At 53.5% G+C, this 25,869-nt stretch overlaps 1 protein-coding gene across 1 annotated transcript; it reads left to right on the top strand.

Moving 5' to 3' along the window:
- Nucleotides 1-1,662: 1,662 nt before the first annotated feature.
- morn4 (MORN repeat containing 4) lies at nt 1,663-21,633 on the top strand. The gene is made up of 5 exons (XM_085994246.1): nt 1,663-1,801; nt 7,995-8,069; nt 10,116-10,230; nt 13,763-13,872; nt 16,439-21,633. The coding sequence occupies exons 2-5, from the start codon at nt 8,003-8,005 to the stop codon at nt 16,585-16,587; spliced, it is 441 nt and encodes a 146-aa protein (XP_085850372.1). The 5' UTR covers nt 1,663-1,801; nt 7,995-8,002; the 3' UTR covers nt 16,588-21,633.
- Nucleotides 21,634-25,869: the final 4,236 nt, after the last annotated feature.

The following is a 25,869-nucleotide window of genomic DNA, read 5'->3' as shown; positions in this document are numbered from 1 at the left end:
TCCTCACTGTTCACTATACTTCCAAGTTTTGTGTCATCTGCAAATTTTGAAATTGTGCCCTGTACACCCAAGTCCGAGTCATTAATATATATCAAGAAAAGCAGTGGTCCTCGTACCGACCCCTGGGGAACACCACTGTATACCTTCCTCCTGTCCACTAGGAGGACGTGTTGTAAAAAAAAAGTGATATTGTACTTGAAAAAATATGTAAATGCTTAAATATAGGGTGATACCAGAACTGGGAGGTTATAACTATCAGGAAAGACTGAACAGGCTGGGGCTCTTTTCTCTAGAAAAGAGAAGACTGAGGGGTGACCTGATCGAGGTCTTTAAAATGATGAAGGGGTTCGATAGGGTAGATGTAGAGAAGATGTTGTGGGGGAGTCCAAAACTAGAGGTCATAAATATATGATAGTCACTAATAAATCCAAAAGGGAATTCAGGAGAAACTTTTTTACCCAGCGTGGTAAGAATGGGGAACTCACTACAAGGAGTAGTTGAGGCAAATAGCGTAGATGCATTTAAGGGGAAACTAAATAAATACATCAGGGAGAATGGAATATAATGTTTGATAGGGTGAGATGAAGTAGGATGAAGAGAGGTGGGAGGAGGCTCGTGTGGAGCATAAACACCGGCATAGATCTGTTAGGACAAATGGCCTGTTTCGGTTCTTTAAAATTCTATGTATAACAAGGGTGTGAGGCCCAAGGCTGCCGACGTCTTAAGCTCTGGAATTCCCACCTTAAACCACTCCGCCTCCCTCTCCTCCTTTAAGATGCTCCTTAAAACGTACCCCTTTGACCAAGCTTTTGGTCACCTGCCCTAATATCTCCTTAAATAAAAACAGAAAATGCTGGAAATACTCAGCAGGTCAGGCAGCATCTGTGGAGAGAGAAACAGAGTTAACGTTTCAGGTCGATGACCCTTCGCCAGTTCTGACTGACCTGCTGAGTATTTCCAGCATTTTCTGTTTTTATTTCAGATTTCCAGCATCTGCAGTATTTTGCTTTTGTACTAATAGCTCATGTGGCTCGGTGTCAAAGTTTGTCTGATAATCGCTCCTGTGAAGCGCCTTAGGACGTTTTACTATGTTAGAGGCGCTATGTATCTATATATATATATATATCTTAGGACGTTTTACTATGTTAGAGGAGCTATGTATATATATATATACACAAGTTGTTATTATTTAAGATTCATTAATATACTTTAAATTTAATTTAAAACAAAAGCAACATGAGTTAATCTCACTTTAAATGATTGACACTGCACAGATCTGCATAAACTCCAGCTAAACAGCTCAACAACTTTGCTTTTATAGATGAAATAATTAATAATAAATGAAAAGTTGTAGGCTCATTTAATTATGCCACGCACAAAGATGACACATATCTGGATAACTGGCCTTAATTAAAATTACAAAAAATATTTCAATTGCAACCTTCAATTTTTTTTTCACTAGCAAGATTATATATACAAAAAAATAATAACTTGAGCTGGGCGGGGGTGATCATAATTTAATTGCTATTTCTACAGATGCACATTTTTATTTCCAAAAAAAGATTAAATCTGCCCCTCACAAAGATGGCGGCCTGCAGCAGAACATTGATCGCTTGGTATCCAGGGGCAACGAGAGCCAGGGAATGGGGCGAGGGAGCCAATGAGGGCGCGGGTTGCTGAGGGGTGCGCTCCCTGTGAGGAGGACATGTCTGACTCAGGCAGGGCCTGGGAGCTGAATATTCATCAATTTAAGCCCGACTCCCTGCAGCAGCAACATCCACAGGCTGTTCAGCACTGCCAGGTGAGTGTGCACTTTTAAATTTTGAAAAAAAACTTCAAAAGCGCAGTTGTTGCACCACTTAACATTTTAAACAAAAAATTGTATTTTTTTTTCTAAAATTTGAATTGTCAATTGGGAGGCCATTTGCCCACCTGTTTATTATTGCCAAGTCCAAACTCAAAAGATTTATCTATTTAGTTATTTGCCCCATGCATCATCTTTTAAGAAGCACTTGCTGTTTTGCCCATTCTTGATGCGTGAGGCCGGATAATGAAGGTCAGTGGGATATTTGCCCATGTAGGGCATCACAGTTAAGCCTGATCATGTCCTCGTCTGAAGGTTGTGGGTTCAAGTCCCACTCCAGAGACTTGAGCACAAAAATCTCGGCTGACACTCCCAGCGCAGTGCTGAGGGAGTGCGGCACTGTCGGAGGCGCCGTGTTTCAGCTGAGATGTTAAAGCGAGGCCCCGTCTGCTCATTCACGTGGATGTAAAAGATCCCACGGCACTATTTCGAAGAAGTGCGGGGGGGTTATCCCCGGTGTCCTGGACCAGTATTTATCCCGTGACCAACATCACTAAAACAGATTATCTGGTCATTATCACATTGCTGTTTGTGGGAGCTTGCTGTGCGCTAATTGGCTACCGCGTTTGCCACATTACAACAGTGACTACACGTCAGGAAGTACTTCATTGGCTGTAAAACGCTTTGGGACATCCAGTGGTCGTGAAAGGCGCTGTATAAGTCCAAGTCTTTTCTTTTTAATGAATGTCAGTGGGATATTTGTCCATGTAGGGCATCACAGTTAAACCTGGTCATGTCCTCATCTATGTGTGCACACAGGCACACAAGTATTTATGTTCCAGCAGAGCCAAGGATCAGGCGTGGAAACTCTTGGCTGCATTTCTTATTTTGTTTCGAGACCTCGCCGTTTGTGGAGAGACCATTTCGAAGAGGAACAGGGGAGTTCTCCCCAGTGCCCTGGCCAGTATTTATAAAAAGAAAAGAAAGAACGAACTTGCATTCCTGTAGCACCCTTCACGACCTCAGGACGTCCCAAAGCGCATTACAGCCAATGAAGAACTTTTTGAAGCGTAGTCACTGTTGTAATGTAGGAAACGTGGCAGCCAGTTTGTGCACAGCAAGCTCCCACCTTAGCGGGAACATTGGTAGAGGCCCTCTGGTCCGTCCAGCCTGTCCCACGCAATTGTGATGCCTCTCCACCCCACCCAATACCATGGGATCTCCTGGGAGAGGCAAAAAAAATGATAAACCGAGCCAATTTGGGGGGTGGGGAAATCTGGGAAATTCCTATCCCACCCATCTAGGTGATCGAAGCTAGTGCAGGAGCTCACTCTGGTCCTGAATTCCCTGCAGTACCCACCTTTTTGATATAATGGACTCTGTGCTTCCTGGCCCCTGGGTTCCATATCACCAATACCAGATGTCTAGGAGCTACGTTTTCATTCAGTTGGCATAAAGTGGTGGAAGGGCGGTGGAAGCAGATTCAGTAATAACTTTAGAAAGGGAATTGGATAAATACTTGAAAGGGAAGAATTTGCAGGGCTACGGGGGAATGGGCAAGATAATGGGACTAATTTGATAGCTCTTTGAAAAATCCGGCGCAGGCCTCCTGTGCTGTACTAGTCTATGATTCTATGAAATGGAGAAAATGCTTCAGGGTAAAGGGGGATTTGCATTTCTCGCCCTGGGCCAGAACCCATATTTTCTGTAAACATCCACACCCTCCACTACTGGCGCATCGTTTCTGCAGTGTGTACTATCTACAGAATGACTGCAGCACCTCCCAAACCCGCAACCTCCGCCACCTCAAAGGACAAGGGCAGCGGGCGCATGGGAACACCATCACCTCCAAGTTCCCTTTCAAGTCACGCACCATTCCGGCTTGAAAATATGTTGGCCGTTTCTTCAACGTCGCTGGGTCAAAATCCTGGAACTCCCTCCCTGACAGTGCTGTGGGAGCACCTTCACCACACGGACTGCAGCGGTTCAAGAAGGCGGCTCACCACCAGCTTCTCGAGGGGCAATTAGGGATGGGCAATAAATGCCGGCCTTGCCAGCGACGGCCACATCCCGAGAATTAATTTTTTATAGAGTGAAGTTTCCAATACTACAGGAAACTTTCGATCTACCGGCACCTAAATAACCGGAAATGTCGGTTAACCGGCAAAATTCAGGAGTAGGTTTTACTTCATATTTATTTGCCGCCTTCCATCTGTGCTGTGCAAGGGTGTGGCTGCAGCTGTTGCTAAGCTACAGAGACGCTTGAAACTTGTGTTCATTGTTCTATAGTTGTTGCTAAGCAACAGGGTTTGTTGCTTTATACGGAGCTGTCAGCTCTCCGTATCTTTTACTATAGCGCTCGGTTATCCAGAATTTTTGATGAACCAGCACCACGTTGGTCCTGTCTGTGCCGGATAAAAGAAAGTTTCCTGTACTACATTCCACAAGTACTGAGCCATTCCATTTATCTTTAATGTCGGAAACTGATTTAATACATTCTAGTTTTACACCCACACAGATGTGGTGTGACACAAGATTGTGATTCTGGTACAAATACACCGTGAAGTTTCTCCAAGTGCAAAATGGTCCCTCCATAAACTGGAAAATCAAGATCCCCAACCCCGTGTATCTTGTATTATAACAGTGGGCAGCACCCTCGCCTCTGAGTCAGAAGGTTGCAGGTTCAAGCCCCCACTCCAGAGACTTGAACACAAAAATCCAGGCTGACACTCCAGTGCAGTACTGGGGGGAGTGCTGCACCGTCAGAGGTGCCATCTTTCGGATGCGACGTTAAACCGAGGCTCCGTCTGCTCTCTCAGGTGGATGTAAAAGATCCCACGGCACTATTTGAAGAAGAGCAGGGGAGCCGTCCCTAATGTTCTGGCCAATATTTATCCCTCAACCAACATCACTAAAACAGATTATCTGGTCATTATCACACTGCTGTTTGCGGGAGCTTGCTGTGCGCAAATTGGCGTTTCCTACATTACAACAGTGACTACACTTCAAAAAGTACTTCATTGGCTGTAAAGCGCTTTGGGACGTCAGGTGGTCGTGAAAGGTGCGGTAACAATGCAAGTCTGTCTTTGTATGCGGGACCCGCTGTTCAAGCTGCAAAAATAGGTCTCGTCAGTCATCACAGTACTCTGCAGAAAAAGAAATGATATTCCGGCTGTTTTCTTTGATATCAAAGGACGAGCGACGAGGTGCGTGTGTAGGGGTGAGTGCAGCACTTTGGGATGTCCTGAGGACATGATAAAGGGCTCTATAAATAGACTTGTTTTCTTTCTCGGTGCTTTTACTGAACTTTGAGGATAATGGAGCTCCCTCAAGTGACTGAGGAATGGAACTGCAATTATTTGAATTAATTTCACGTTATCCCACGGGTCCTGTACCATCTAATAATGCCCACTGCACGGTGAGAGTCATAACGCGCATCTCAATTCTTCAATTCAATTAATCTGCGAATCACCCCTCCCCCATTGAGCCTGCAGCTGCCGAGGCCCTAAACTCTGGAATTCCCTTCCTAAACCTCCATTTTAAGAGGCTCCTTAAAACCTAACTCTTTGACCAAGCTTTTTATAACCTGTTCTAATATCTCCTTATGTGGCTCGGTGTCAAATTTTGTTTGATAATGGCTCCTGTGAAGCAACTTGGGACGTTTTACTGTTAAAGATGCTATATAAATGCAAAGTGCCTTTTTTTCCTCTCCTGAAGGTTTTTGCCCCTTGCAGGCATCAGCTGGGGGAATCGTTGTCCAACCTAATCCTGTCCTCGGGAGGGATCACTGGAGGGGCAGGAACCCTGCCTGACTTGTTTTTTATTCCCCGTTCCCCAACCCAGGGACATTCCATTTGTTACCATTCGCTGTGAGCTCAGAGTGCAATGCGGATTTGTAGTTGACGTAACTGGTTTGGTGTTGGCCCCTGAGGTTCAGCTGGCCCGGGGGAGAGGGGCCCGAGGGCCAGGGGCGGGGGAGAGGGGCCCAGGGGAGAGGGGCCCGGGGGCCAGGGGCGGGGGAGAGGGGCCCAGGGGAGAGGGGCCCGGGGGCCAGGGACGGGGGAGAGGGGCCCAGGGGAGAGGGGCCGAGGGGGGCCCGGGGAGGGGGGCCCGGGGAGAGGGGCCCGGGGCTGGGGAGAGGGGCCCGGGGGACGGGGGCTGGGGAGAGGGGCCCGGGGCGAGGGGAGAGGGGCCCGGGGAGAGGGGCGAGGGGAGAGGGGGGGCCCCGGGGCGAGGGGGGGGCCCCGGGGCGAGGGGGGCCCCGGGGAGAGGGGGGCCCCGGGGACAGGGGCCCGGGGGCTGCGGAGAGGGGCTGGGGCCCGGGGAGAGGGGCCTGGGGAGAGGGGCCCGGGGGCTGCGGAGAGGGGCTGGGGCCCGGGGGAGAGGGGCCCGGGGCAGAGGGGCCCGGGGGCTGGGGAGAGGGGACGGGGGCCTGGGGAGAGGGGCCTGGGGAGAGGGGCCTGGGGAGAGGGGCCCAGGGCTGGGGAGAGGGGCCCGGGGCTGGGGAGAGGGGCCTGGGGGACGGAGGCTGGGGAGAGGGGCCTGGGGGACGGGGCCTGGGGGCTGGGGAGAGGGGCCCCGGGGAGAGGGGCCCGGGGAGGGGGCCCGGGGGAGAGGGGGCCCGGGGAGAGGGGCCCGGGGTCTGCGGAGAGGGGCTGGGGAGAGGGGAGAGGGGCTGGGGCCCGGGGGACAGGGCCCGGGGAGAGGGGCCCAGAGACAGTAGAGGGAGTTGCCATGGAGGGAGTTCAGCCAAGATTCACCAGACTGATACCTGGGATGGCAGGAATGACGTATGAGGAGAGATTGGGTCGATTGGGCTTATACTCGCTGGAGTTTAGAAGAATGAGAGGGGATCTCATTGAAACTTATAAAATTCTATACAGGACTAGACAGACTAGATGCAGGAAGGATGTTCCCGATGGCCGGGGAGTCCAGAACCAGGGGTGGTGAACCTGTGGAATTCTCTACCACAGAGGGCGGTGGAGGCCAATTCATTAAATATATTCAAGAAAGAGTTGGATATATTTCTTAAGGCTAAAGGGTTCAAGGGATATGGGGAGAAGGCAGGGACAGGGTACTGAATTTGGATGATCAGCCATGATCTCATTGAATGGCGGGGCAGGCTCGAGGGGCCGAATGGCCTACTCCTGCTCCTATCTTCTATGTTTCTATGTAGCTGAGCTGGGGAGATGGGCCCAGGGACAGTAGCTGATCTTTGAGTTGAACATTTTATTTTGAGCGATTTTTATGGGTTTTTTTCTTCACTAGCTTAGACACCTGACTGCATTTACAGCTCCAGATCACTGCAAGTTATCAGGTAACCAGCAGTGGTTCGATTACTGGACTAGTAATCCAGAGAATGGGAGTTGAAATCCCACAGTGACAGATTGAGAATTTGCATTCAGTTTAAAAAGAATTCTTGAAATCAAAAAAACTGGCAACATGAGGCTGTCGGTTTATAGCAAAAACTCAACTGGCTGACTACTACAACAACTTGCATTTATACAGCGCCTTTTAAGGTAGTAATGTGTCCCAAGGTGCTTCACGGGAGCAGAATTGGACAACAATTGACACCGAGCCAAAGAAGGAGAAATTAGGGCAGGTGACCAAAAGCTTGGTCAAAGAGATAGGATTTAAGGAGCGTCTTAAAGGTAGAGAGAGGGAGGTGGAGAGGTTTAGGGAGGGAATCCCAGAGCTTAGGGCCCAGGCAGCTGAAGGCACGGCCGCCAATGGTGGGGCGAAGGGAGTGGGGGATGCTCAAGAGGCCCAAGTTGGAGTAACGCAGAGGTGTCGGCGGGTGGTATGGCTGGAAGAGGTTACAGAGATATGGATGGAGGAACTAATATATTTCTTACCATCTTTACCCGGTCTGGCCTATACGTGACTCCAGTCCAACGCCAATGTGGTTTACTCTTAACTGAAGTTGTACCAGCACCTTCTCGGGCAACTAGAGATGGGCAATAAATGCTGGCCTTGCCAGTGAATGAATTAAAAAAGACTGCTTGGTGATCAGGAGTGGGAATGATTTTATTTTAAATTTTCCACTCCTGACCCAGGAAGACTGAGGCCAGTTTGTAGCACCCCTACACTGACCCGGGTGAGATCAGTGCAGACCAGGGATCGGTCGTGGAACTTTTACTTGGTCCTCACGGCTCGGTTACTCACTGAACGACTATTGTTTTTTCATTAGATCAGAGCATGACGCTGATCAAAGGCAGCTTCACCTACTCCAGCGGTGAGGAGTACCACGGGGAGTGGAAGGAAGGTAAGTCACTCTCTCTGCAATCTGTAATTTCGTGGCTTGCACGGAGTGTCTGATGCCGCTTATGCCGTCTCTTTGGATAACTTCCTGGTGTCTTTACTGGGGTCCCAGCGATGACGCCGCGCATTTATACAGTGCCTTTAAACTAGTAAATGTTCCGAGGCGCTTCGCAGGGTAGAAAGGGGTGGTGAGCAATAGTGGAGGAAGGAGAGATGACCGCAACCACCTCTCCTTCCTCTACTGTTGCTTACTGTTACTCTACTGTTGTGGGCGAGAGAAATAGCAAGGGGGGGATCCAGATAATGTGGCGAGGCAGCCAGAGGGGATGGGTTGGAGGAGATGTCCAGGAATCCAGAGTCACATGACCAAAGGGCGTGGGCTGGGAAGTAGGGCTAGAGGAGACTGAAGAAGTAAGGTCGGGCGAGGCCATGTAGAAGACAACGACGACTTGCATTTATATAGCGCCTTTCAGGACGTCCCAAACGCTTCACAGCCAATGAAGTACTTTTTGAAATGTAGTCACTGTTGTAATGTAGGAAACTCGGCAGCCAATTTGCGCACAGCAAGCTCCCACAAACGGCAACGAGATGACCAGATAATCTGTTTTAGTGATGTTGCTTTGGGTTAATATTGGCACCTGGGATAACTCCCCTGCTCTGCTTCGAAATAATGGCCGTGGGATCTTTTACGTCCACCCGAGAGGACAGACCTGAAAGTGCAAAATTCTCTCGGCACCGCATGGCCGCCAATGGGGGAGCGATGAAAATCTGGGATGCGCAAGAGGCCAGAATTGGAGGAGCGCAGAGATCTCGGAGGGTTGTGGGAGTGGAGGAGGTTACAGAGATAGGGAGGGGCGAGGCCATGGAGGGATTTGAAAACAAGGATGAGAATTTTAAAATCTAGGCATGGCTGGTTCGGGAGCCAATGTAGGCCAGCGAGCAGAGGGGGTGATGGGTGAAAGCGGGACTTGTAGGCATATGAAGCGTACTAGCACAATATTAAAATATATTTGCTTAAATTCCTTCATTTCCCACCCTCTACAGCGATTGGGACCCATATGGTACAACACTGCCTCCAGTAAGCACCAACGTGAGCGTGCAGGGCACATGGAGGAGCAAAGGGCATCTTTCCCAGGACCTTGTGCTCGTGCTGCCGCCATTGACTCTGGTTGCTGGCAGCAGTCCTCCCACCTTTCCTGAAGGCGCAGACTCCTGTGTTGGGGTGCAGTTTCCTTGGGCATGAACACTACCCTCCAGTGCTAAATTCAACTGGGTCATACCCCAACACGGCTACAACCCCCCCCCCCCCCCCCCGTGCGAAGCAAGTCGGCAGGTGTCGGCAGGTCATGTGCACTAAATTGCGGCACAGCCGAGCCCAGGGTCATTCCAGTAGGGTTGGGGAGGGAGTTTCAGGATTTTGACCCAGCGACAATGAAGTCGGGACTCACGTCCAGAGGGCAGGGAAGTGGACGTGAGTCTAGATTCGGATCAGCCATGATCCTATTGAATGGCGGAGCAGGCCCGAGGGGCCGTATGGCCTACTCCTGCTCCTACTTCTTATGTTCTTATATGTGTGACTTGGAGGTGGCGGTGTTCTCGTAGATGGCGGAGGTCGTGGGTTTGGGAGGTGCTGCTGAAGAAGCCTTGGCGAGTTGCTGCAGTGCATCTTGTAGACGGTACACACTGCAGCCACGGTGCGCCAGTGGTGGAGGGAGTGAATGTTTAAGGTGGTGCCGATCAAGAGGGCTGCTTTGTCCTGGAAAGTGTCAAACGTTCTGAGTGTTGTGGCAGTGCCCATCCAGGCAAGTGGAGAGTATTCCATCACATTCCTGACATGTGCCTTGTAGGTGGGTGGAGAGACTTTGGGGAGTCAGGAGGTGAGCCACTCGCCACAAATCACCAAGCCTCTCCCACTGAGGCCGATTTATAGCACTCCTTATGTTTGCTCCAGCTAAGGTCAGCACAGACTGCTCATGGCCGTTCACCCTGCAAACCGTAATCTTCTGCATCGTCATTCACGCCGCGACCTTTTACCCCTCCACTGCACCAGGTCGGCGACATGGGATCGGGCAGCTGAGGTTCGCAGACGGCAGCAGCTACGTCGGCCAGTTTGAGAACGGCCTGTTCAGCGGCCGCGGGACGCTGCTCTTCTCTGACGGTTCGAGGTAAGCTAGAGTCCGACGTACCTGGGCCCCCCCCTCCACCCTGCTGCCGATCATGTCCCAACTCGTGCACTACGCCCCAGGCAGAAGACTCAGATAAGGCAGTCTGATTTCTGACCTCTGCCAGTAACTCTCAAATGAAAGAAAGACTTGCATTTCTATACCGCCTTTCACGACCTCAGGACGTCCCAAAGCACTTTACAGCCAATGAAGTACTTTTGAAGTGTCGTCACTGTTGTAATGTAAGAAACGCGGCAGCCAATTTGCACACGGCAAGATGGATTGAGAATTGGTTAACAGACAGAAAACATAAAGTAGGGATAAACAGGTCTTTTTCAGGATGGCAGGCTTTAACTAATGCGGTACCGCAAGGATCAGTGCTTGGGCCCCAGCTATTCACAATCTATATCAATGATTTGGATGAGGGGACTAAATGTAACATTTCCAATTTTGCTGATGATACAAAGCTAGGTGGCAGTGTCAGTTGTGAAGAGGCTTCAAGGGGATCTCGACAGGCTCAGTGAGTGGGCGAGAACATGGCAGATGGAATATAATGTGGATAAATGTGAAGTTATCCACTTTGGTAGAAAAAACAGAAAGGCAGAGTATTTCCTAAATGGTGAAAGATTGGGGAATGCAGATGCTCAAAGGGACCTGGGTGTCCTTGTCCATGAGTCACTGAAAGTGAATGTGTAGGTGCAGCAAGCCATTAGGAAGGCAAATGGTATGCTGGCCTTCATTATAAGAGGATTTGAGTACAGGAGTAAAGAAGTCTTACTCCAATTATATAGGGCCTTGGTGAGACCACACCTGGAGTACTGTGTACAATTATGGTCTCCTTACCTAAGGAAGGATATACTTGCCATAGAGGGAGTGCAACGAAGGTTCACGAGATTGATTCCTGGGATGGCGGGACTGTCGTATGAGAAGAGATTGAGTAAACTAGGCCTGTATTCTCTTGAATTCAGAAGAATGAGAGGGGATCTTATTGAAGCATACAAAATTATTACAGGGCTTGATAGGGTGGATGCTGGGAGAATGTTTACCTTGGCTGGGGAGTCTAGAACCAGGGGCCACAGCCTCAGGATAAAGGGTAGGTCATTCAGGACTGAGATGAGAAGAAATTTCTTCACACAGAGGGTGGTGAATCTTTGGAATTCTCTACCCCAGAGGGCTGTGGAGGCTCAGTCATTGGGTATATTCAAAACAGAAGTCGATAAATTTCTGACTAGTAAGGGCATCAAGGGATATGGCGATAGGGCCGGTGAATGGAATTGAGGCAGAAGATCAGCCATGATCTCCTTGAATGGCGGAGAAGGGCTGAATGGCTGACTCCTGCTCCTATTTCTTATGTTCTTATCCCATAAACAGCAATGTGATAACACCAGCTAATCTGTTTTAGTGATGTTGGTTGAGGGCTAAATATTGGCCCAGGACACCGGGCATAACTCCCCTGCTCTTCTTCGAAAATAGTGGCTGTAGGATCTTTCATACCCCCGAGAGGGCAGTTGGGGCCTCGGTTTAACGTCTCATCCGAAAGATGGATTTAAAAACTAGTGCGCATTTCTATAATTAAATATGTTCCCTATAATCAGTGGCTACTCGCTCAGAGTCTGTCAAGAGCCTGCCAATCTCTGCTTGAGATTTATACACCCCTGTGGTGTTCAAGATCAATTGTTCTTCTATTCTTGCTTCTGTATGTCTGTAATGGACGGCCCATCTAACTGCTCAGGTAACAGCTGTTATGTGTGCCTGTAGTGCTGCTCTCCCAACACCAGAGAGTGCTGCTGTGCCGCGTAGTGCAGTTTTGCCCAGTAAAGCTCCTCCGAGTGCATCCTGTCTGTGGAGCCGCAGCAGAGCACAGGCGCTGCACCAGTGTGTTACCTCCCAGTCGGATCCCTCCTGTAGCTGCTGAGCCCATGGGGTACGGTTCTCATGAAAGAAAAGAAAGACTTGCATTTATATAGCGCCGTGCACATCCCCCAGACCTCCCAAAGCGCTTTACAGCCACTTTTGACGCGTAGCCACTGTTGTAATGTAGGAAACCCGGCAGCTAATTTACGCACGGCAATCTCCCACAAACAGCAACGTGATAATGACCAGATCATCTGTTTTTAAATGATGTTAGCTGAGGGATAAATATTGGCCAGGACACCGGGCAGAATTCCCATAGTGCCCTGGGATCTTTTACGTCCACCCGAGAGGGCAGAGGGGGCCTCGGTTTAACGTCTCATCCGAAAGACGGCGCGGGTTTTCCCCTTGGTTACCTCTAGCAACTGGACACTCTTCTCATGTGAGTATCAGCAGGCTATTCGTTCGCATGGGGCATCACAGCTCGCCCACTCAGGCACCTTCAGTCGATAGTGACCGGGGGGGGGCAGGATCCCTAGCTTTTTTGCCCAGGGATACTTGAGGTGATTTGTAGCACCTCTTGCTCCATACTGGGTAAGACCAGCATACTCTGGAAATCGAGCTGGGACGTTGTGGTTTGTATAGTTCAGTCACCCGCTACCTTTACCAGCTGAGCTGAGGGTGGCGTGGGGGGAAAGGACAGTCCTGCTTTTTAAGGGGAAAAACTAAAGCCCAATCTGGGAAGCGTGTCAATGTTGACTGAGCTAAACACTGCATTTGTACCAGGCAGAGAAGCGTGAGGGGTGACCGAATAAAATTATGAAGTGGTTTGATGGGGTCGACGCAGAGAAGATGCTTCCGTTTGTGCGGGAGTCCAGAACTAGGGGTCACTAATATAAGATAGTCACTAAGAAATCCAATAGGGCATTCAGGAGAAATGTCTTTACCCAGAGAGTGGTGAGAACATAGATTTCTAACAAAAGATTTATAGGGATGATACCAGAACTGAAAGGTCACAACTATCGGGAAAGATTGAACAGGCGGGGGCTCTTTTCTCTAGAAAAGAGAAGGCTGAGGGGTGACCTGATAGAGGTCTTTAAGATGATGAAGGGGTTCGATAGGGTAGACGTGGAGAAAATGTTTCCACTTGTGGGGGTGACCAGAACTAGGGGTCATAAACAACAACAACTTGCATTTATGTAGCGCCTTTAAAGTAGTAAAACGTTCCAAGGGGTTAGAAATATCAATATAATAAATCCAATGAGGAATTCAGGAGAAACTTCTTTACCCAGAGAGTGGTGAGAATGTGGGACTCGCTGCCACAGGGAGTGGTTGAGGTGAATAGTATAGATACATTTAAGGGGAAGCTAGATTAACACATGAGGGAGAAAGGAATAGAAGGATATGTTGATGGGGTGAGATGAAGTAAGGTGGGAGGAGGCTCGTGTGGAGCTTAAACACCGGCATAGACCCGTTGGACTGAATGGCCTGTTTCTGTGCTGTAATGTCTGTAATTTTATGCATGGAGGGGTGGGGGAAGGAGGAGGTAACACAACCTGGCTGTTCGACTATGGCAAGCTGAAGCAAAGGTAACTGAACAAAGACAGCTTAGGAAAGGACGGTGATAGAACGGCTCTCCACCTCCTCGCACACTAAAAGTCACTGCTGTGGTTTCTGTCGTCAGATACGAGGGGGAGTTTGTACAGGGGAAGTTCCAAGGAGTTGGAGTCTTCACTCGATGTGATGGGATGAAGTTTGAAGGAGAGTTCAAAAGTGGACGTGTTGAAGGATATGGTAAGGAGTGATCTACTTACTTAATCTCTTTGAGTATGTTGAGAAAAGCTTTCAGTGGGAGGCCTAACCCGGCCCAGACCAACTCAACTCGGCCTAACCCGGCCCCGCCCAGACTAACTCAACGCGGCCCAGCCCAGACCAACTCAACTCTGCCTAACCCAGCCCAGCGCAGGTCAGCTCAGCTCAACCCAGGGCAGCGCAACTCGGCCTAACTCGCGCCACAGAAGTGCCAGGCAATGACTATCTCCAACAAGCGAGAGTCTAACCACCTCCCCTTGACATTCAACGGTATTACCATCGCCGAATCCCCCACCATCAACATACTGGGGGTCACCATTGACCAGAAACTTAACTGGACCAGCCACATAAATACTGTGGCAACAAGAGCAGGTCAGAGGCTAGGTATTCTGCGGCGAGTGTCTCGCCTCCTGACTCCCCAAAGCCTTTCCACCATCTACAAGGCACAAGTAAGGAGTGTGATGGAATACTCTCCACTTGCCTGGATGAGTGCAGCTCCAACAACACTCAAGAAGCTCGACACCATCCAGGACAAAGCAGCCCGCTTGATTGGCACCCCATCCACCACCTTAAACATTCACTCCCTCCACCACCAGCGCACCGTGGCTGCAGTGTGTACCATCTACAAGATGCACTGCAGCAATTCACCAAGGCTTCTTCGGCAGCACCTCCCAAATCCGCGACCTCTTCCACCTAGAAGGACAAGGGCAGCAGGCGCATGGGAACACCACCACCTCCAAGTTCCCCTCCAAGTCACACACCAGCCTGACTTAGAAGTATATCGGCCGATCCTTCATCGTCGCTGGGTCAAAATCCTGGAACTCCTTCCCTAACAGCACTGTGGGAGTACCTACACCACATGGACTGCAGTGGTTCAAGAAGGCGGCTCACCACCACCTCCTCGAGGGCAATTAGGGATGGGCAATAAATGCTGGCCTTGCCAGCGACGCCCACATCCCATAAACTAATTTTAAAAAAAACCCAGGCTAGCGCAACTCAGCCTAACCCAGGCCCAGCCCAGGCCAGCTCAACTCAGCCCAGCCCAGGCCCGCTCAACTAAGCCTAACCCAGGCCCAGCCCAGGCTAGCTCAACACAACCCAACTCGGCTGAACCCGGCCTGGCCCAGGTCAGCTGAACTCAACATGACCCAGGCCAGCTCAACCCAACCCAACTTTGCCTAGTCTGGCCCACCCAGGCCAGCTCAACTCAACCCAACTTAGCCTAACCTGGCCCAGCCCAGGCTAGCTCAACCCGACCCAATACAGCCTAATCCAGTCCAGTCCAGCTCAGCCCATTTCCATTTGAACCTATTTATTCTGTGGTCTGAACCTTTTGTTCTCTTATGGTGTACCATGGTTGGAACCGGTACCCCACTTCTGCCGCAGACAGTGTCTGTCGCTGGGTGAGAATGAATTATTTATTTATTTATTTATTTTTAAAGGGCATGGGCTAATCAGGGACAGTCAGCATGTCGTGGCTGGCTAATTTAATTGAATTTTCTCAGGAAATCACAGAGTATCTTTGCCTGTTGATCTCGCTAGTGGACACAGCAATGGTGGTGCAATAGAGACTTTGTACTCGCCTTGCCATTGTGGGGAGAAAGTGGGAGGCTGCAATCTTAAATGGATGGTTGGTTTGCAAGAAGATACAGGAAACTTTCGATTTACCGGCACCTAAATAACCGGAAATCTCGGTTAACCGGCAAAATTCAGGAGTAGGTTCAGGTAAGTTTTATTACTTGCCTTCCTTGATCTGTTGCTGTGCAAGGGTGTGGCTGCAGCTGTTGCTAAGCTACAGAGACGCTTGGAACTCGTGGCCATTGTTCTGAACCTGTTGCTAAGCAACAGGGTTTGTTGCTTTATACGGAGCTCTCCGCTCCGTAGCTTTTACTATAGCTCTCGGTTATCCGGAATTTTTGATGAACCGGCACCACGTCGGTCCCGTCGGTGCCGGATTAAAAAAAAGTTTCCTGTAATGGGTACAAAATATCCCCAACTCCGCTCGGATGTCCAACCATCCTCGGGGCTCAGCCAGGGCTGGACTCGGGATGGGAGGGAGACTGTCCATGTGGGCTGGGGTATCTCCCATATATTTCCTGATAACCCAGTGCCCCAACAGATAGGATGGTCCTTCCTGAAGAAGCAAGGGAAGGCTTAGCTGTGTTTCTTTGCTGCTAGAGTCTAGGACAAGGGGACATACAATCAGAGCCAGGCCATTCAGGAGAGAAGTTAGGAAACACTTCTTCACACAAAGGGTGGTAGGAGTGTGGAACTCTCTCCCACAGAAAGCAGCAGATGCTGGGGGTCAATTAATAATTTTTAAATCTGAGATCAATAGTTTTTTGCTAGCCAAGGTTACTAAGTGATATGAAGCCAAGGCGGGTGGATACAGATCAGCATTGAATGGCAAGACAGGCTCGAGGGGCTGAATGGCCTCTTCCTGCTCCTACGTTGATATGCTGCAGGGTTTTACCCACTTCATAAACCTTGTGCCTGTATCTCTGGGCTTCAGTAAGTCGGGTTCTTTGTCTTTCTTTCTTTCCCTCAGGTCTGTTAATGTTTCCCGATGGCTCGCACGGTCACCCGAGAAATGAAGGTGTCTTCGAGAACAACAGGCTGTCCAAACGGGAGAAGTGCCAAGCCGTGGTCCAGAGAGCCCAGGCGAGCGCAAAGAGCGCACGGGGCCTCTCCCTCTAACCGCAACTCCGCGTTTAGAAGTCAATTTGACGGCTCGCCGCGCCCGTGTGTGACAACGCGGCAAGACTGGGTTTGCATTCAGAGCTGTCGAATTTCCAACTTGTGACGACGCTGTGGTCTCTCTTCCTTTCCCTCCCCAACCCCAATCAGGATTACAGTTTAGTGGGCAGCGCGGCACAGCTGGGAATGGGCGGGACGCAGGTTCCGTTTGCTGGCTTCCCAAACTTGAGCTGCGGTGCTTGGGAGAGGTGCTGAATGAAGCCTCCCCTCCCCCAGGGGAAGCCTAGCGCGAAAGGGGGAATGGCTCTTCCTCCAGCCACTGCCGTCTGCCTCCGCACGCGGGCTCAGGACCGTATCGGCAGGAGGGGGAGTAGAAATAATTGACTAAAGGAAGATTTTGCCTTAAGGTGTCCCCGAGTTCTTTGAACCTCCTCTCTCACTCGCTGGGCCTCCCACGCCGGCTGCAGCCGAGAGGCTCTCTACACCCGAGCCCACACACACAGAGGCCTCTGACAGCTTGGTTGGGTCGGCCAATTTGACTTCTGCGCCGCTGCAGCCCAACACCGTGAGCTTTTGCCACCCCAATTCCCCCCCCCCCCCCCCCCCGCCCCGCCCCGCAAACAAAAATGGAGTCGGCAACAAATCGTTGACGTTTTGCATCATCATCGGAGTTCAAAATTATGAAGGGTTTTGATAGAATAAATAAGGAGAAACTTTCCACTGGCGGAGGATTAGCAAAAGAACCAGAGGGGGAAATGAGAATTTATTTACGCAGCGAGTTGTTATGATTTAGAATTCTCTGCCTGAACGTGCGGTGGAAGCAGATTCAGTAGCAACTTTCAAAAGGGAATTGTGTATATACTTGAAGGGGGAAAATTTGCAGGGCTGTGGGGAAAGAGCAGGGGGAGTGGGACTAATTGGAGAGCTCTTTCAAAGAGCCGGCACAGGCACGATGGGCCGAATGGCCTCCTTCTGTGCTGTAAGAGTCTATGATCGCGTCACAATTGCGGGATGGGGGATCAGCCTATTTGATCCTGTTATTCCAGGACACCAACCCCCCCCCCCCCCCCCCACCATCTTCCCAGTACAGCAGCAGTGCTTTTTTTAATTCAATCTCACGACGTGTGCGTCGCCGGCAAGGCCAGCATTTATTGCCCATCCCTAATTGCCCTCGAGAAGGTGGTGATGAGCCGCCGCCTTGAACAACTGCAGTCCGTGTGGTGAAGGTGCTCCCACAGTGCTGTTAGGGAGGGAGTTCCAGGATTTTGACCCAGCGATGATGAAGGAACGGCAATAATTTTCCAAGTGATGACACTGGGAAACTTGGAGGTGGTGGTGTTCCCACGCGCCTGCTGCCCTTGTCCTTCTAGGTGGAAGAGGTCGCGGGTTTGGGAGGTGCTGCCGAAGAAGCCTTGGTGAGTTGCTGCAGTGCATCTTGTAGATGGTCCACACTGCAGCCACGGTGCGCCGGTGGTGGAGGGAGTGAATGTTGAAGGTGGTGGATGGGGAGCCAATCATGCGGGCTGCTTTGTCCTGGATGGTGTCGAGCTTCTTGAGTGTTGTTGGAGCTGCACTCATCCAGGCAAGTGGAAAGTATTCCATCACACTCCTGACTTGTGCCTTGTAGATGGTGGAAAGGTTTTGGGGAGTCGGAGGTGAGTCCTAGCATTTGATCTGTGTGGGTGTGTACCAGGGAGCCTTGGGAGAGCAAGGGCAACGGGCGCAGTTTAAATCTCTTCCCATCACTGTGGGCGTGTTTGAACTTGGTGGTGCTTGCAGCTCTTGGTGTTCTGATTTAGGATTTATCCAGCAGACAACAAGCACTAAGAGCAGGCCTTTCCAAACCTCCAGCCCCACAAATATCAAACAGGACAAACCAGTCCCTAAGGAATGTAGAACGGAGCCTCTGGGCGCGGTGGGAAGCATGGGGCCATGGTTTGGGCACTCCTGCACTACGGCCCAGTGTCCTGGCCTCTCCCTTTGTTGCCAACCCATTTCAGCTGTTGATTTTCACCTCCCCTTCCCCCCCCCCCCCCCCCCAGGTGTAAAGACAGACTACCTGGCTTCTGCCCGCTAAACTTGCCCTTCACAACCCTGTGCCCTCTTGGCTTGATGCTGTGGCGTTTCTGAAAATATTGCACCGGTATCTGGCACACCTCTAAGGTCTCCTCCTGGACCATCGGTTCATTGAGCACACCTTGTCGTGCGCGATGCTTTCCTTGGTTGCAGTGCCTTTATTTTCCCACCCCCCCCCCCTTATAGTTTTGTTTTCTTACTATTAACCAAACACAGCCCAGGGGCAGCCAATCCCCTCTCTCTTTTCCTCTCCACCCCACTCTGAAACCTCCAGCGGGAAGTGGATGAGAGCCGGGGCACAACTCTCTGGAACATGTGACCCTCCCTCCGCTCAGCATCTCCCCACCGCCGCTACCTGCAGCCCAGCAGAGCTCACCCCCCCCCCCCCTCGTTCCCAGTGTAAAGATGTAATACCTCCGACCGAACGTTGCACTGTCTTCCCGCCCGGTCCTCCGCGTCACCGCCAATTATTTATTATCCCAGGGCCGGTGTAATTACAGAGAACAAATGTCCGTTTGGCACGGCTTGCTGGAGCTGGCTGAGTGACACTGCCCCCACGCGGTGTATGATCAACGGTTTGGTCTCGCTGGGATCAAGCGTTGTCTCGGGGCGCGCGGGGTGGGGGGTTTGTTTCCGATTGAGCGATGCCTTGAAGCAGAGAGTTAATTGAGCAATCCCGTGTTGTATTTCTGTTGGAACACAGGAACGGGAGGGGGTCATTCAGCCCCTCGAGCCTGTTGCGCCATTCAGTGAGATCACGGCTGATCTGTGGACTAACTCCACATGCCCGCCTTTGCCCCATATTCCTTAGAGTTTTGTTAACCAAAAGTTGTTATCATTCTCGGATTTAAAATGAACACTTGACCCAGCACCAGCTGCCGTTGGAGCTTGCAGTATTGGCCATCGCTGGCCATTTATCCCCTGGGCCATCCAGGGTTTTCAATGGTGTAAAAAAAAAACGGACGAGGTGAAATTGGACGGAAAGCAATGTTCCCGTTTATGTCCGAAGCGCCCGCACAGGCCCCTTGCCGGTTCCTGAATGGGAAAAACCGCGCATGCGCGGAAGTTTGAATGGGCCATGCAGCCCCTTAAAGGGGCCACGTACCCCAAAAAATATACTACAGGGAACATTGACGGAACGCCTTCAGTATTCTTCGGTTCTGACGAGTCTCCCTGCCACCCCCCCCCCCCCCCCGCCCGAAACGCTAACCGATCTTTCCCTTTTGGGGAGTGGCTGACTAGATGTGCATTTCCTGTCTTTTATTTCATTGTGTATGTAGTGATGTAATTGGTCATTTCTAACCTGCTTTATCATTTTTGTAAAAAAATTGCCTTAATTACCAGTAAACCGTGACTGGATGTCGATTCGAATGGTGCCCCAGTCTAGACGGTGCGGGACTGGGCTAGTGGACGCTGCGTTTACAGGGTGACCTCCTACCTCGCTTACGATGGGGTGATCCGGTAAATGAGCAGGCTGACAGGACCCAGGATCACCCCCCACCCCCCGGCCTTACTGACTGCACTATTTTGTGCGTAAGGCACTAAACAGAGGCTGGTTGCTTATCTCCACCCGCCCCCCTCCCCCAACACGAGTCTAATGGAGAAAGGAGAACTCCTTATCCACTCCCACAAACTGCTCCCGGTCCTGCTCCATTACACAGTGTGGCAAGAGGCTTGTGGTCAGCCTGGGAGTGACCCCGGTGTGAGACATGGGGGAATTGAGGGTGGGGGCATTATTAGTGAAGATTTAATTTTTAAAAAAAAGTCAGATGCCTTAATTATGAGAATAATAACCGCTGCATTGGGAGGGGATCTGTTTTCCCAGTAAGCTGGATGTCCTCGCAGCGCTCCAGGGGTCCCACGTTGCCGGCTTTTAAATAGAAAAACCGCGCGTTGAATGGGCCGCGCAGCCCCTTTAAAGGGGCTGTGCGGGCCCCCCAAAAACAATTACAGGGAAGCTGGGTGGGAGTGAGAGATGGCAGTCAGAAAGCAGCCCTGCGTCTCCTGAATGTAAAACAAGCCGGGTTCTTCCCGCTGGAGCAGGCTGCTGTGAAATGTGAATTTAAAAGAAATGAAATTAGCAGAGCGATTGTCTGCTTTTTAATTTCAAGTAACTCTGTTCTGCTGCTGCCATTTTTTTTGTGCCTTTTTTGCTGTTCGATTACAGGGAAGCAGAAAGCAAGAATGAATGTGTTGGACTCGCTAGCTTGCTCTCCGATAAGAACACTTTTCTGGGGACATGGTATATGAGTAATTTGTGACGTGGCGTGTGGTGTGTGTAGCAATGCTCGGGAGGAACAGGTGACTTTGGACTCTTGGTTCTCCCCCACTGGGGGTTTTCCTCGCCTCCTGTCTGGGTCTGTTGGAGACTCATTGATAGAGATTGACTGCTGTGATTGGTCCATTATCATTGTATCATGTGACTACTGGGACGATGGAAGGCGAACTAGATGGACCTTTTTTCATCCAGCAATTCCTATGAATGTGACCTATTTATTATTGTAATGAAGACGGAGCCAGTGGAGTGGGTACACGACAATCTCGAGTTGTTCAGATGATGCCCCAAACCAGACCGGCTTAATGTCAGCCGAACTCCTCGCATCCTTTTGATGGTTAATGGTTGTTGCGCGTCCGTTGTTTCTTTCTGTTGGAAGATCCCAGGTTTGGTCCAGGCTCTGCTCAGAGTTGGCCGGCCCAGCTGTTGGGGTGCTGCAATTGGCCTCAGTACCTTTTGCGCTTGAGATGGTTTTTAAACTCTTGGTCACTAGCCAGTGGCCCCCCAGCCTCCTCCCCCCAATCCCCTCCACCATCTGATAGCCTGACCTTTCTTTCGTTCTCTCGCGCCCTCGCCCCCCCCTCCTCTCGCGCCCTCGCCCTCCCCTCCTCTCGCGCCCTCCCCTCCTCTCGCGCCCTCGCCCCCCCCTCCTCTCGCGCCCTCGCCCCCCCCCTCCTCTCGCGCCCTCGCCCCCCCTCCTCTCGCGCCCTCGCCCTCCTCTCGCGCCCTCGCCCCCCCTCCTCTCGCGCCCTCGCCCCCCCTCCTCTCGCGCCCTCGCCCCCCCTCCTCTCGCGCCCTCGCCCCCCCCTCCTCTCGCGCCCTCGCCCCCCCCCTCCTCTCGCGCCCTCGCCCCCCCTCCTCTCGCGCCCTCGCCCCCCCCTCCTCTCGCGCCCTCGCCCCCCCCCTCCTCTCGCGCCCTCGCCCCCCCCTCCTCTCGCGCCCTCGCCCCCCCCTCCTCTCGCGCCCTCGCCCCCCCTCCTCTCGCGCCCTCGCCCCCCCTCCTCTCGCGCCCTCGCCCCCCCCTCCTCTCGCGCCCTCGCCCCCCCCTCCTCTCGCGCCCTCGCCCCCCCTCCTCTCGCGCCCCTCGCCCCCCCCCTCCTCTCGCGCCCTCGCCCCCCCCCCTCCTCTCGCGCCCTCGCCCCCCCTCCTCTCGCGCCCTCGCCCCCCCCTCCTCTCGCGCCCTCGCCCCCCCTCCTCTCGCGCCCTCGCCCCCCCTCCTCTCGCGCCCTCGCCCCCCCTCCTCTCGCGCCCTCGCCCCCCCTCCTCTCGCGCCCTCGCCCCCCCCTCCTCTCGCGCCCTCGCCCCCCCTCCTCTCGCGCCCTCGCCCCCCCCTCCTCTCGCGCCCTCGCCCCCCCCTCCTCTCGCGCCCTCGCCCCCCCCCTCCTCTCGCGCCCTCGCCCCCCCCTCCTCTCGCGCCCTCGCCCCCCCCTCCTCTCGCGCCCTCGCCCCCCCTCCTCTCGCGCCCTCGCCCCCCCCTCCTCTCGCGCCCTCGCCCCCCCCTCCTCTCGCGCCCTCGCCCCCCCCTCCTCTCGCGCCCACCTCTCGCGCCCCCCCTTCGCCCCGCCCTCCGCCCCCCCCTCTCGCGCCCGCCCTCACCCCCCCCTCTCTCACGCCCTCCTCCCTCGCGCACACCGCGCCCTCGCGCCCCCCTCTCGCGACCTTCGCCCCCCTCTCTCGCGCCCCCCCTCTCTCGCGCCCTCGTGCCCCCCTTCGCCCCCCCTCTCTCGCGCCCTCCTCCCTCGCGCACCCCCCGTCCTCGCTCTCTGTCTTTCCTTATTACTATAGTTTGTGTGAACCAGAAAACATGAATGATTTGTGACGACCCATAGCTTCAGCCCCTCCCCCACCAGCTAATATGGCCACACCTCATCCTCTTGGTATTGGCCAAATCTTCACCTTTCTTTAAAACTATCTCAGGGTCAGACGTCTTCCTAACTGGACCATTCGTGTGTTGCTGCCTTGATTTGGAATGGACGGAGCAGCCTGCATTTGGTGCGCTTGATTTTTTTTGTTGTTATCCCTAATAAAAGGGCTGGACTCTTAAACCCTTTTTAAATGGTTGCAGTTCCTGCTTTAGCTCGGGTGTCGCAGTCTCGTGTGGAACAGGCAGGAAGGCTTATTAACCATAACTGTCAAAAATCATCCGGCTTCATGGAGATGTTGCTCGAGGTGAAACATGGTGCTTTCTCATTACTTGACTATTTTCATGCCTTCAGTATCCGTGGTGGATTTTATTGCACATATTTAACTGATTAAGATATAGAAATGTATTAACTTCACATTCTTACATTGCTGCCTTTCCCCCCCCCCCCCCAGTCTTATTTTTCAAGTGCAATTAAATCGCTGTTGTGATTACAAACTGGTTTGTCAAAATAATGTAATAAATGTGGACTCTATTCCTGCTTATTTTCTCTCTCGCTTCCTTTCTCTTTCTGCTTGTAAACTTTTTCCCCCTCCAGCAGGTGAGTGATGCTGTCTGGCGATGGCTCAGTTTAAGCAGCACTCTGTCTTCGGAGGCAGAAGGTCGTGGGTTGGAGCCCCACTGCAGGACGTGACCTAGGCTGACGCTCCCAGTGCAGGGCTGAGCGAGTGCTGCACTGTCGGAGGTGCCGTCTTTTGGATGAGACGTTAAACCGAGGCCCCGTCTGCTCTCTCAGGTGGACAGAAAAGATCCCACGGCACTATGTCGAAGAGCAGGGGAGTTCTCCCCGGTGTCTACACTTCAAAAAGTACTTTATTGGCTGTAAAGTGCTTGGGGACGTCCTGAGGTTGTGAAAGGCGCTATAGAAATGCAAGTCTTTTGCTTCTGGAAAGTGCACACATTGAAGTTGTGCAAGTGTTTTTTTTCTGGGAATCTCCCCACCATTGGCAACCGTGCCCATGACGCTGAAATTACCCTCCCCCCCCCCCCCCTCCCTCTACACCCCCACGCCCCACTACTCCCCTCCACACCCCACTACTCCCCTCCACACCCCGCCTCTCTACCCCCGCCTCTCTACCCCCCTCGCCTCTCTACCCCCCCTCCCCCCACTCTACCCCCCTCCCCCCACTCTACTCGCCCTCCCCCCCACTCTACTCGCCCTCTCCCCCTCCCCTCCCCACGCCTCTCCCCCCCCCGCGCCTCTCTCCCCCCTCCCCCCTGCGCCTCTCTCCCCCCCTCGCCTCTCTCCCCTCTCCCTCCCGCGCCTCTCTCCCCCCCCTGCGCCTCTCTCCCCCCCCCGCCCACGCCTCTCTTCCCCCCCCCGCCCACGCCTCTCTCCCCCCCCGCCCACGCCTCTCTTCCCCCCCCCCCCCGCCTCTCTTCCCCCCCCCCCCGCCTCTCTTTCCCCCCCCCCCGCCTCTCTTCCCCCCCCCCCCCCCCCCGCCTCTCTTCCCCCCCCCCCCCCGGCCTCTCTTCCCCCCCCCCCCCCGCCTCTCTTCCCCCCCCCCCCGCCTCTCTTCCCCCCCCCCCCGCCTCTCTTCCCCCCCCCCCCCGCCTCTCTTCCCCCCCCCCGCCTCTCTTCCCCCCCCCCGCCTCTCTTCCCCCCCCCCCGCCTCTCTTCCCCCCCCCCGCCTCTCTTCCCCCCCCCCGCCTCTCTTCCCCCCCCCCCCCCGCCTCTCTTCCCCCCCCCCCCCCCGCCTCTCTTCCCCCCCCCCCCCCCGCCTCTCTTCCCCCCCCCCCCCCCGCCTCTCTTCCCCCCCCCCGCCTCTCTTCCCCCCCCCCCCCCCGCCTCTCTTCCCCCCCCCCCCCCCCGGCCTCTCTTTCCCCCCCCCCCCCCGCCTCTCTTCCCCCCCCCCCCCCGCCTCTCTTCCCCCCCCCCGCCTCTCTTCCCCCCCCCCGCCTCTCTTCCCCCCCCCCCGCCTCTCTTCCCCCCCCCCCGCGCCTCTCTTCCCCCCCCCCCGCGCCTCTCTTCCCCCCCCCCCGCGCCTCTCTTCCCCCCCCCCCCGCCTCTCTTCCCCCCCCCCCGCCTCTCTTCCCCCCCCCCCCCGCGCCTCTCTTCCCCCCCCCCCCGCGCCTCTCTTCCCCCCCCCCCCGCCCACGCCTCTCTTCCCCCCCCCCCCCGCCCACGCCTCTCTTCCCCCCCCCCGCCCACGCCTCTCTTCCCCCCCCCCCCGCCTCTCTTCCCCCCCCCCGCCTCTCTTCCCCCCCCCGCCTCTCTTCCCCCCCCCCGCGCCTCTCTCTTCCCCCCCCCCGCCTCTCTTCCCCCCCCCGCCTCTCTTCCCCCCCCCGCCTCTCTTCCCCCCCCCCGCGCCTCTCTTCCCCCCCCCCGCCCACGCCTCTCTTCCCCCCGCCCACGCCTCTCTTCCCCCCCCCACGCCTCTCTCCCCCCCCCCCCCACGCCTCTCTCCCCCCCCCCCACGCCTCCCTCCCTCCCCCCCCCCGCCCACGCCTCCCTCCCCGCCCACGCCTCTCTTCCCCCCCCCCCCCCACGCCTCTCTTCCCCCCCCCCCCCCCCCCACGCCTCTCTTCCCCCACCCCCCCCAACGCCTCTCTACCTCCCTCCTCCTTTCAGACGCTCCTTAAAACCTACCTGACCCTAATATCTCCTTATGTGGTTCGGTGTCAAGTTTTGTCTGATAATCGCTCCTGTGAAGCACCTTTGGACGTTTTACTGCGTTAAAGGCGCTATATAAATACAAGTTGTTAGTTCCTTTGACACTCTGTCAGTGTCTGGGTGTTAATGTCAGCACTGGTGGGGGGTGGGGACATAGAAATGAATTTTAAACCATATGAAATTTATTTTCCTTTTTGCTTGTGATATTACAAAACATAGAAGATCAGAGCAGGAGTAGGCCATTCGGCCCCTCGAGCCTACTCCGCCAGTCAGTGAGATCATGGCTGATCATCCAAACTCAGTACCCTGTCCCTGATTCTCCCCATATCCCTTGATCCCTTTAGCCTTATATCTAACTCCTTCTTGAATATATTTAATGAATTGGCCTCCACAGCA

Source organism: Somniosus microcephalus, chromosome 8 (assembly GCF_052327205.1).
Source record: "Somniosus microcephalus isolate GS21.2 chromosome 8, FLI_Smic_1.0, whole genome shotgun sequence".
Lineage (NCBI taxonomy): Eukaryota > Metazoa > Chordata > Chondrichthyes > Squaliformes > Somniosidae > Somniosus > Somniosus microcephalus.
The sequence above is the reverse complement of the archived record's forward strand: the minus strand, read 5'-3'. Positions and strand labels throughout refer to the sequence as shown.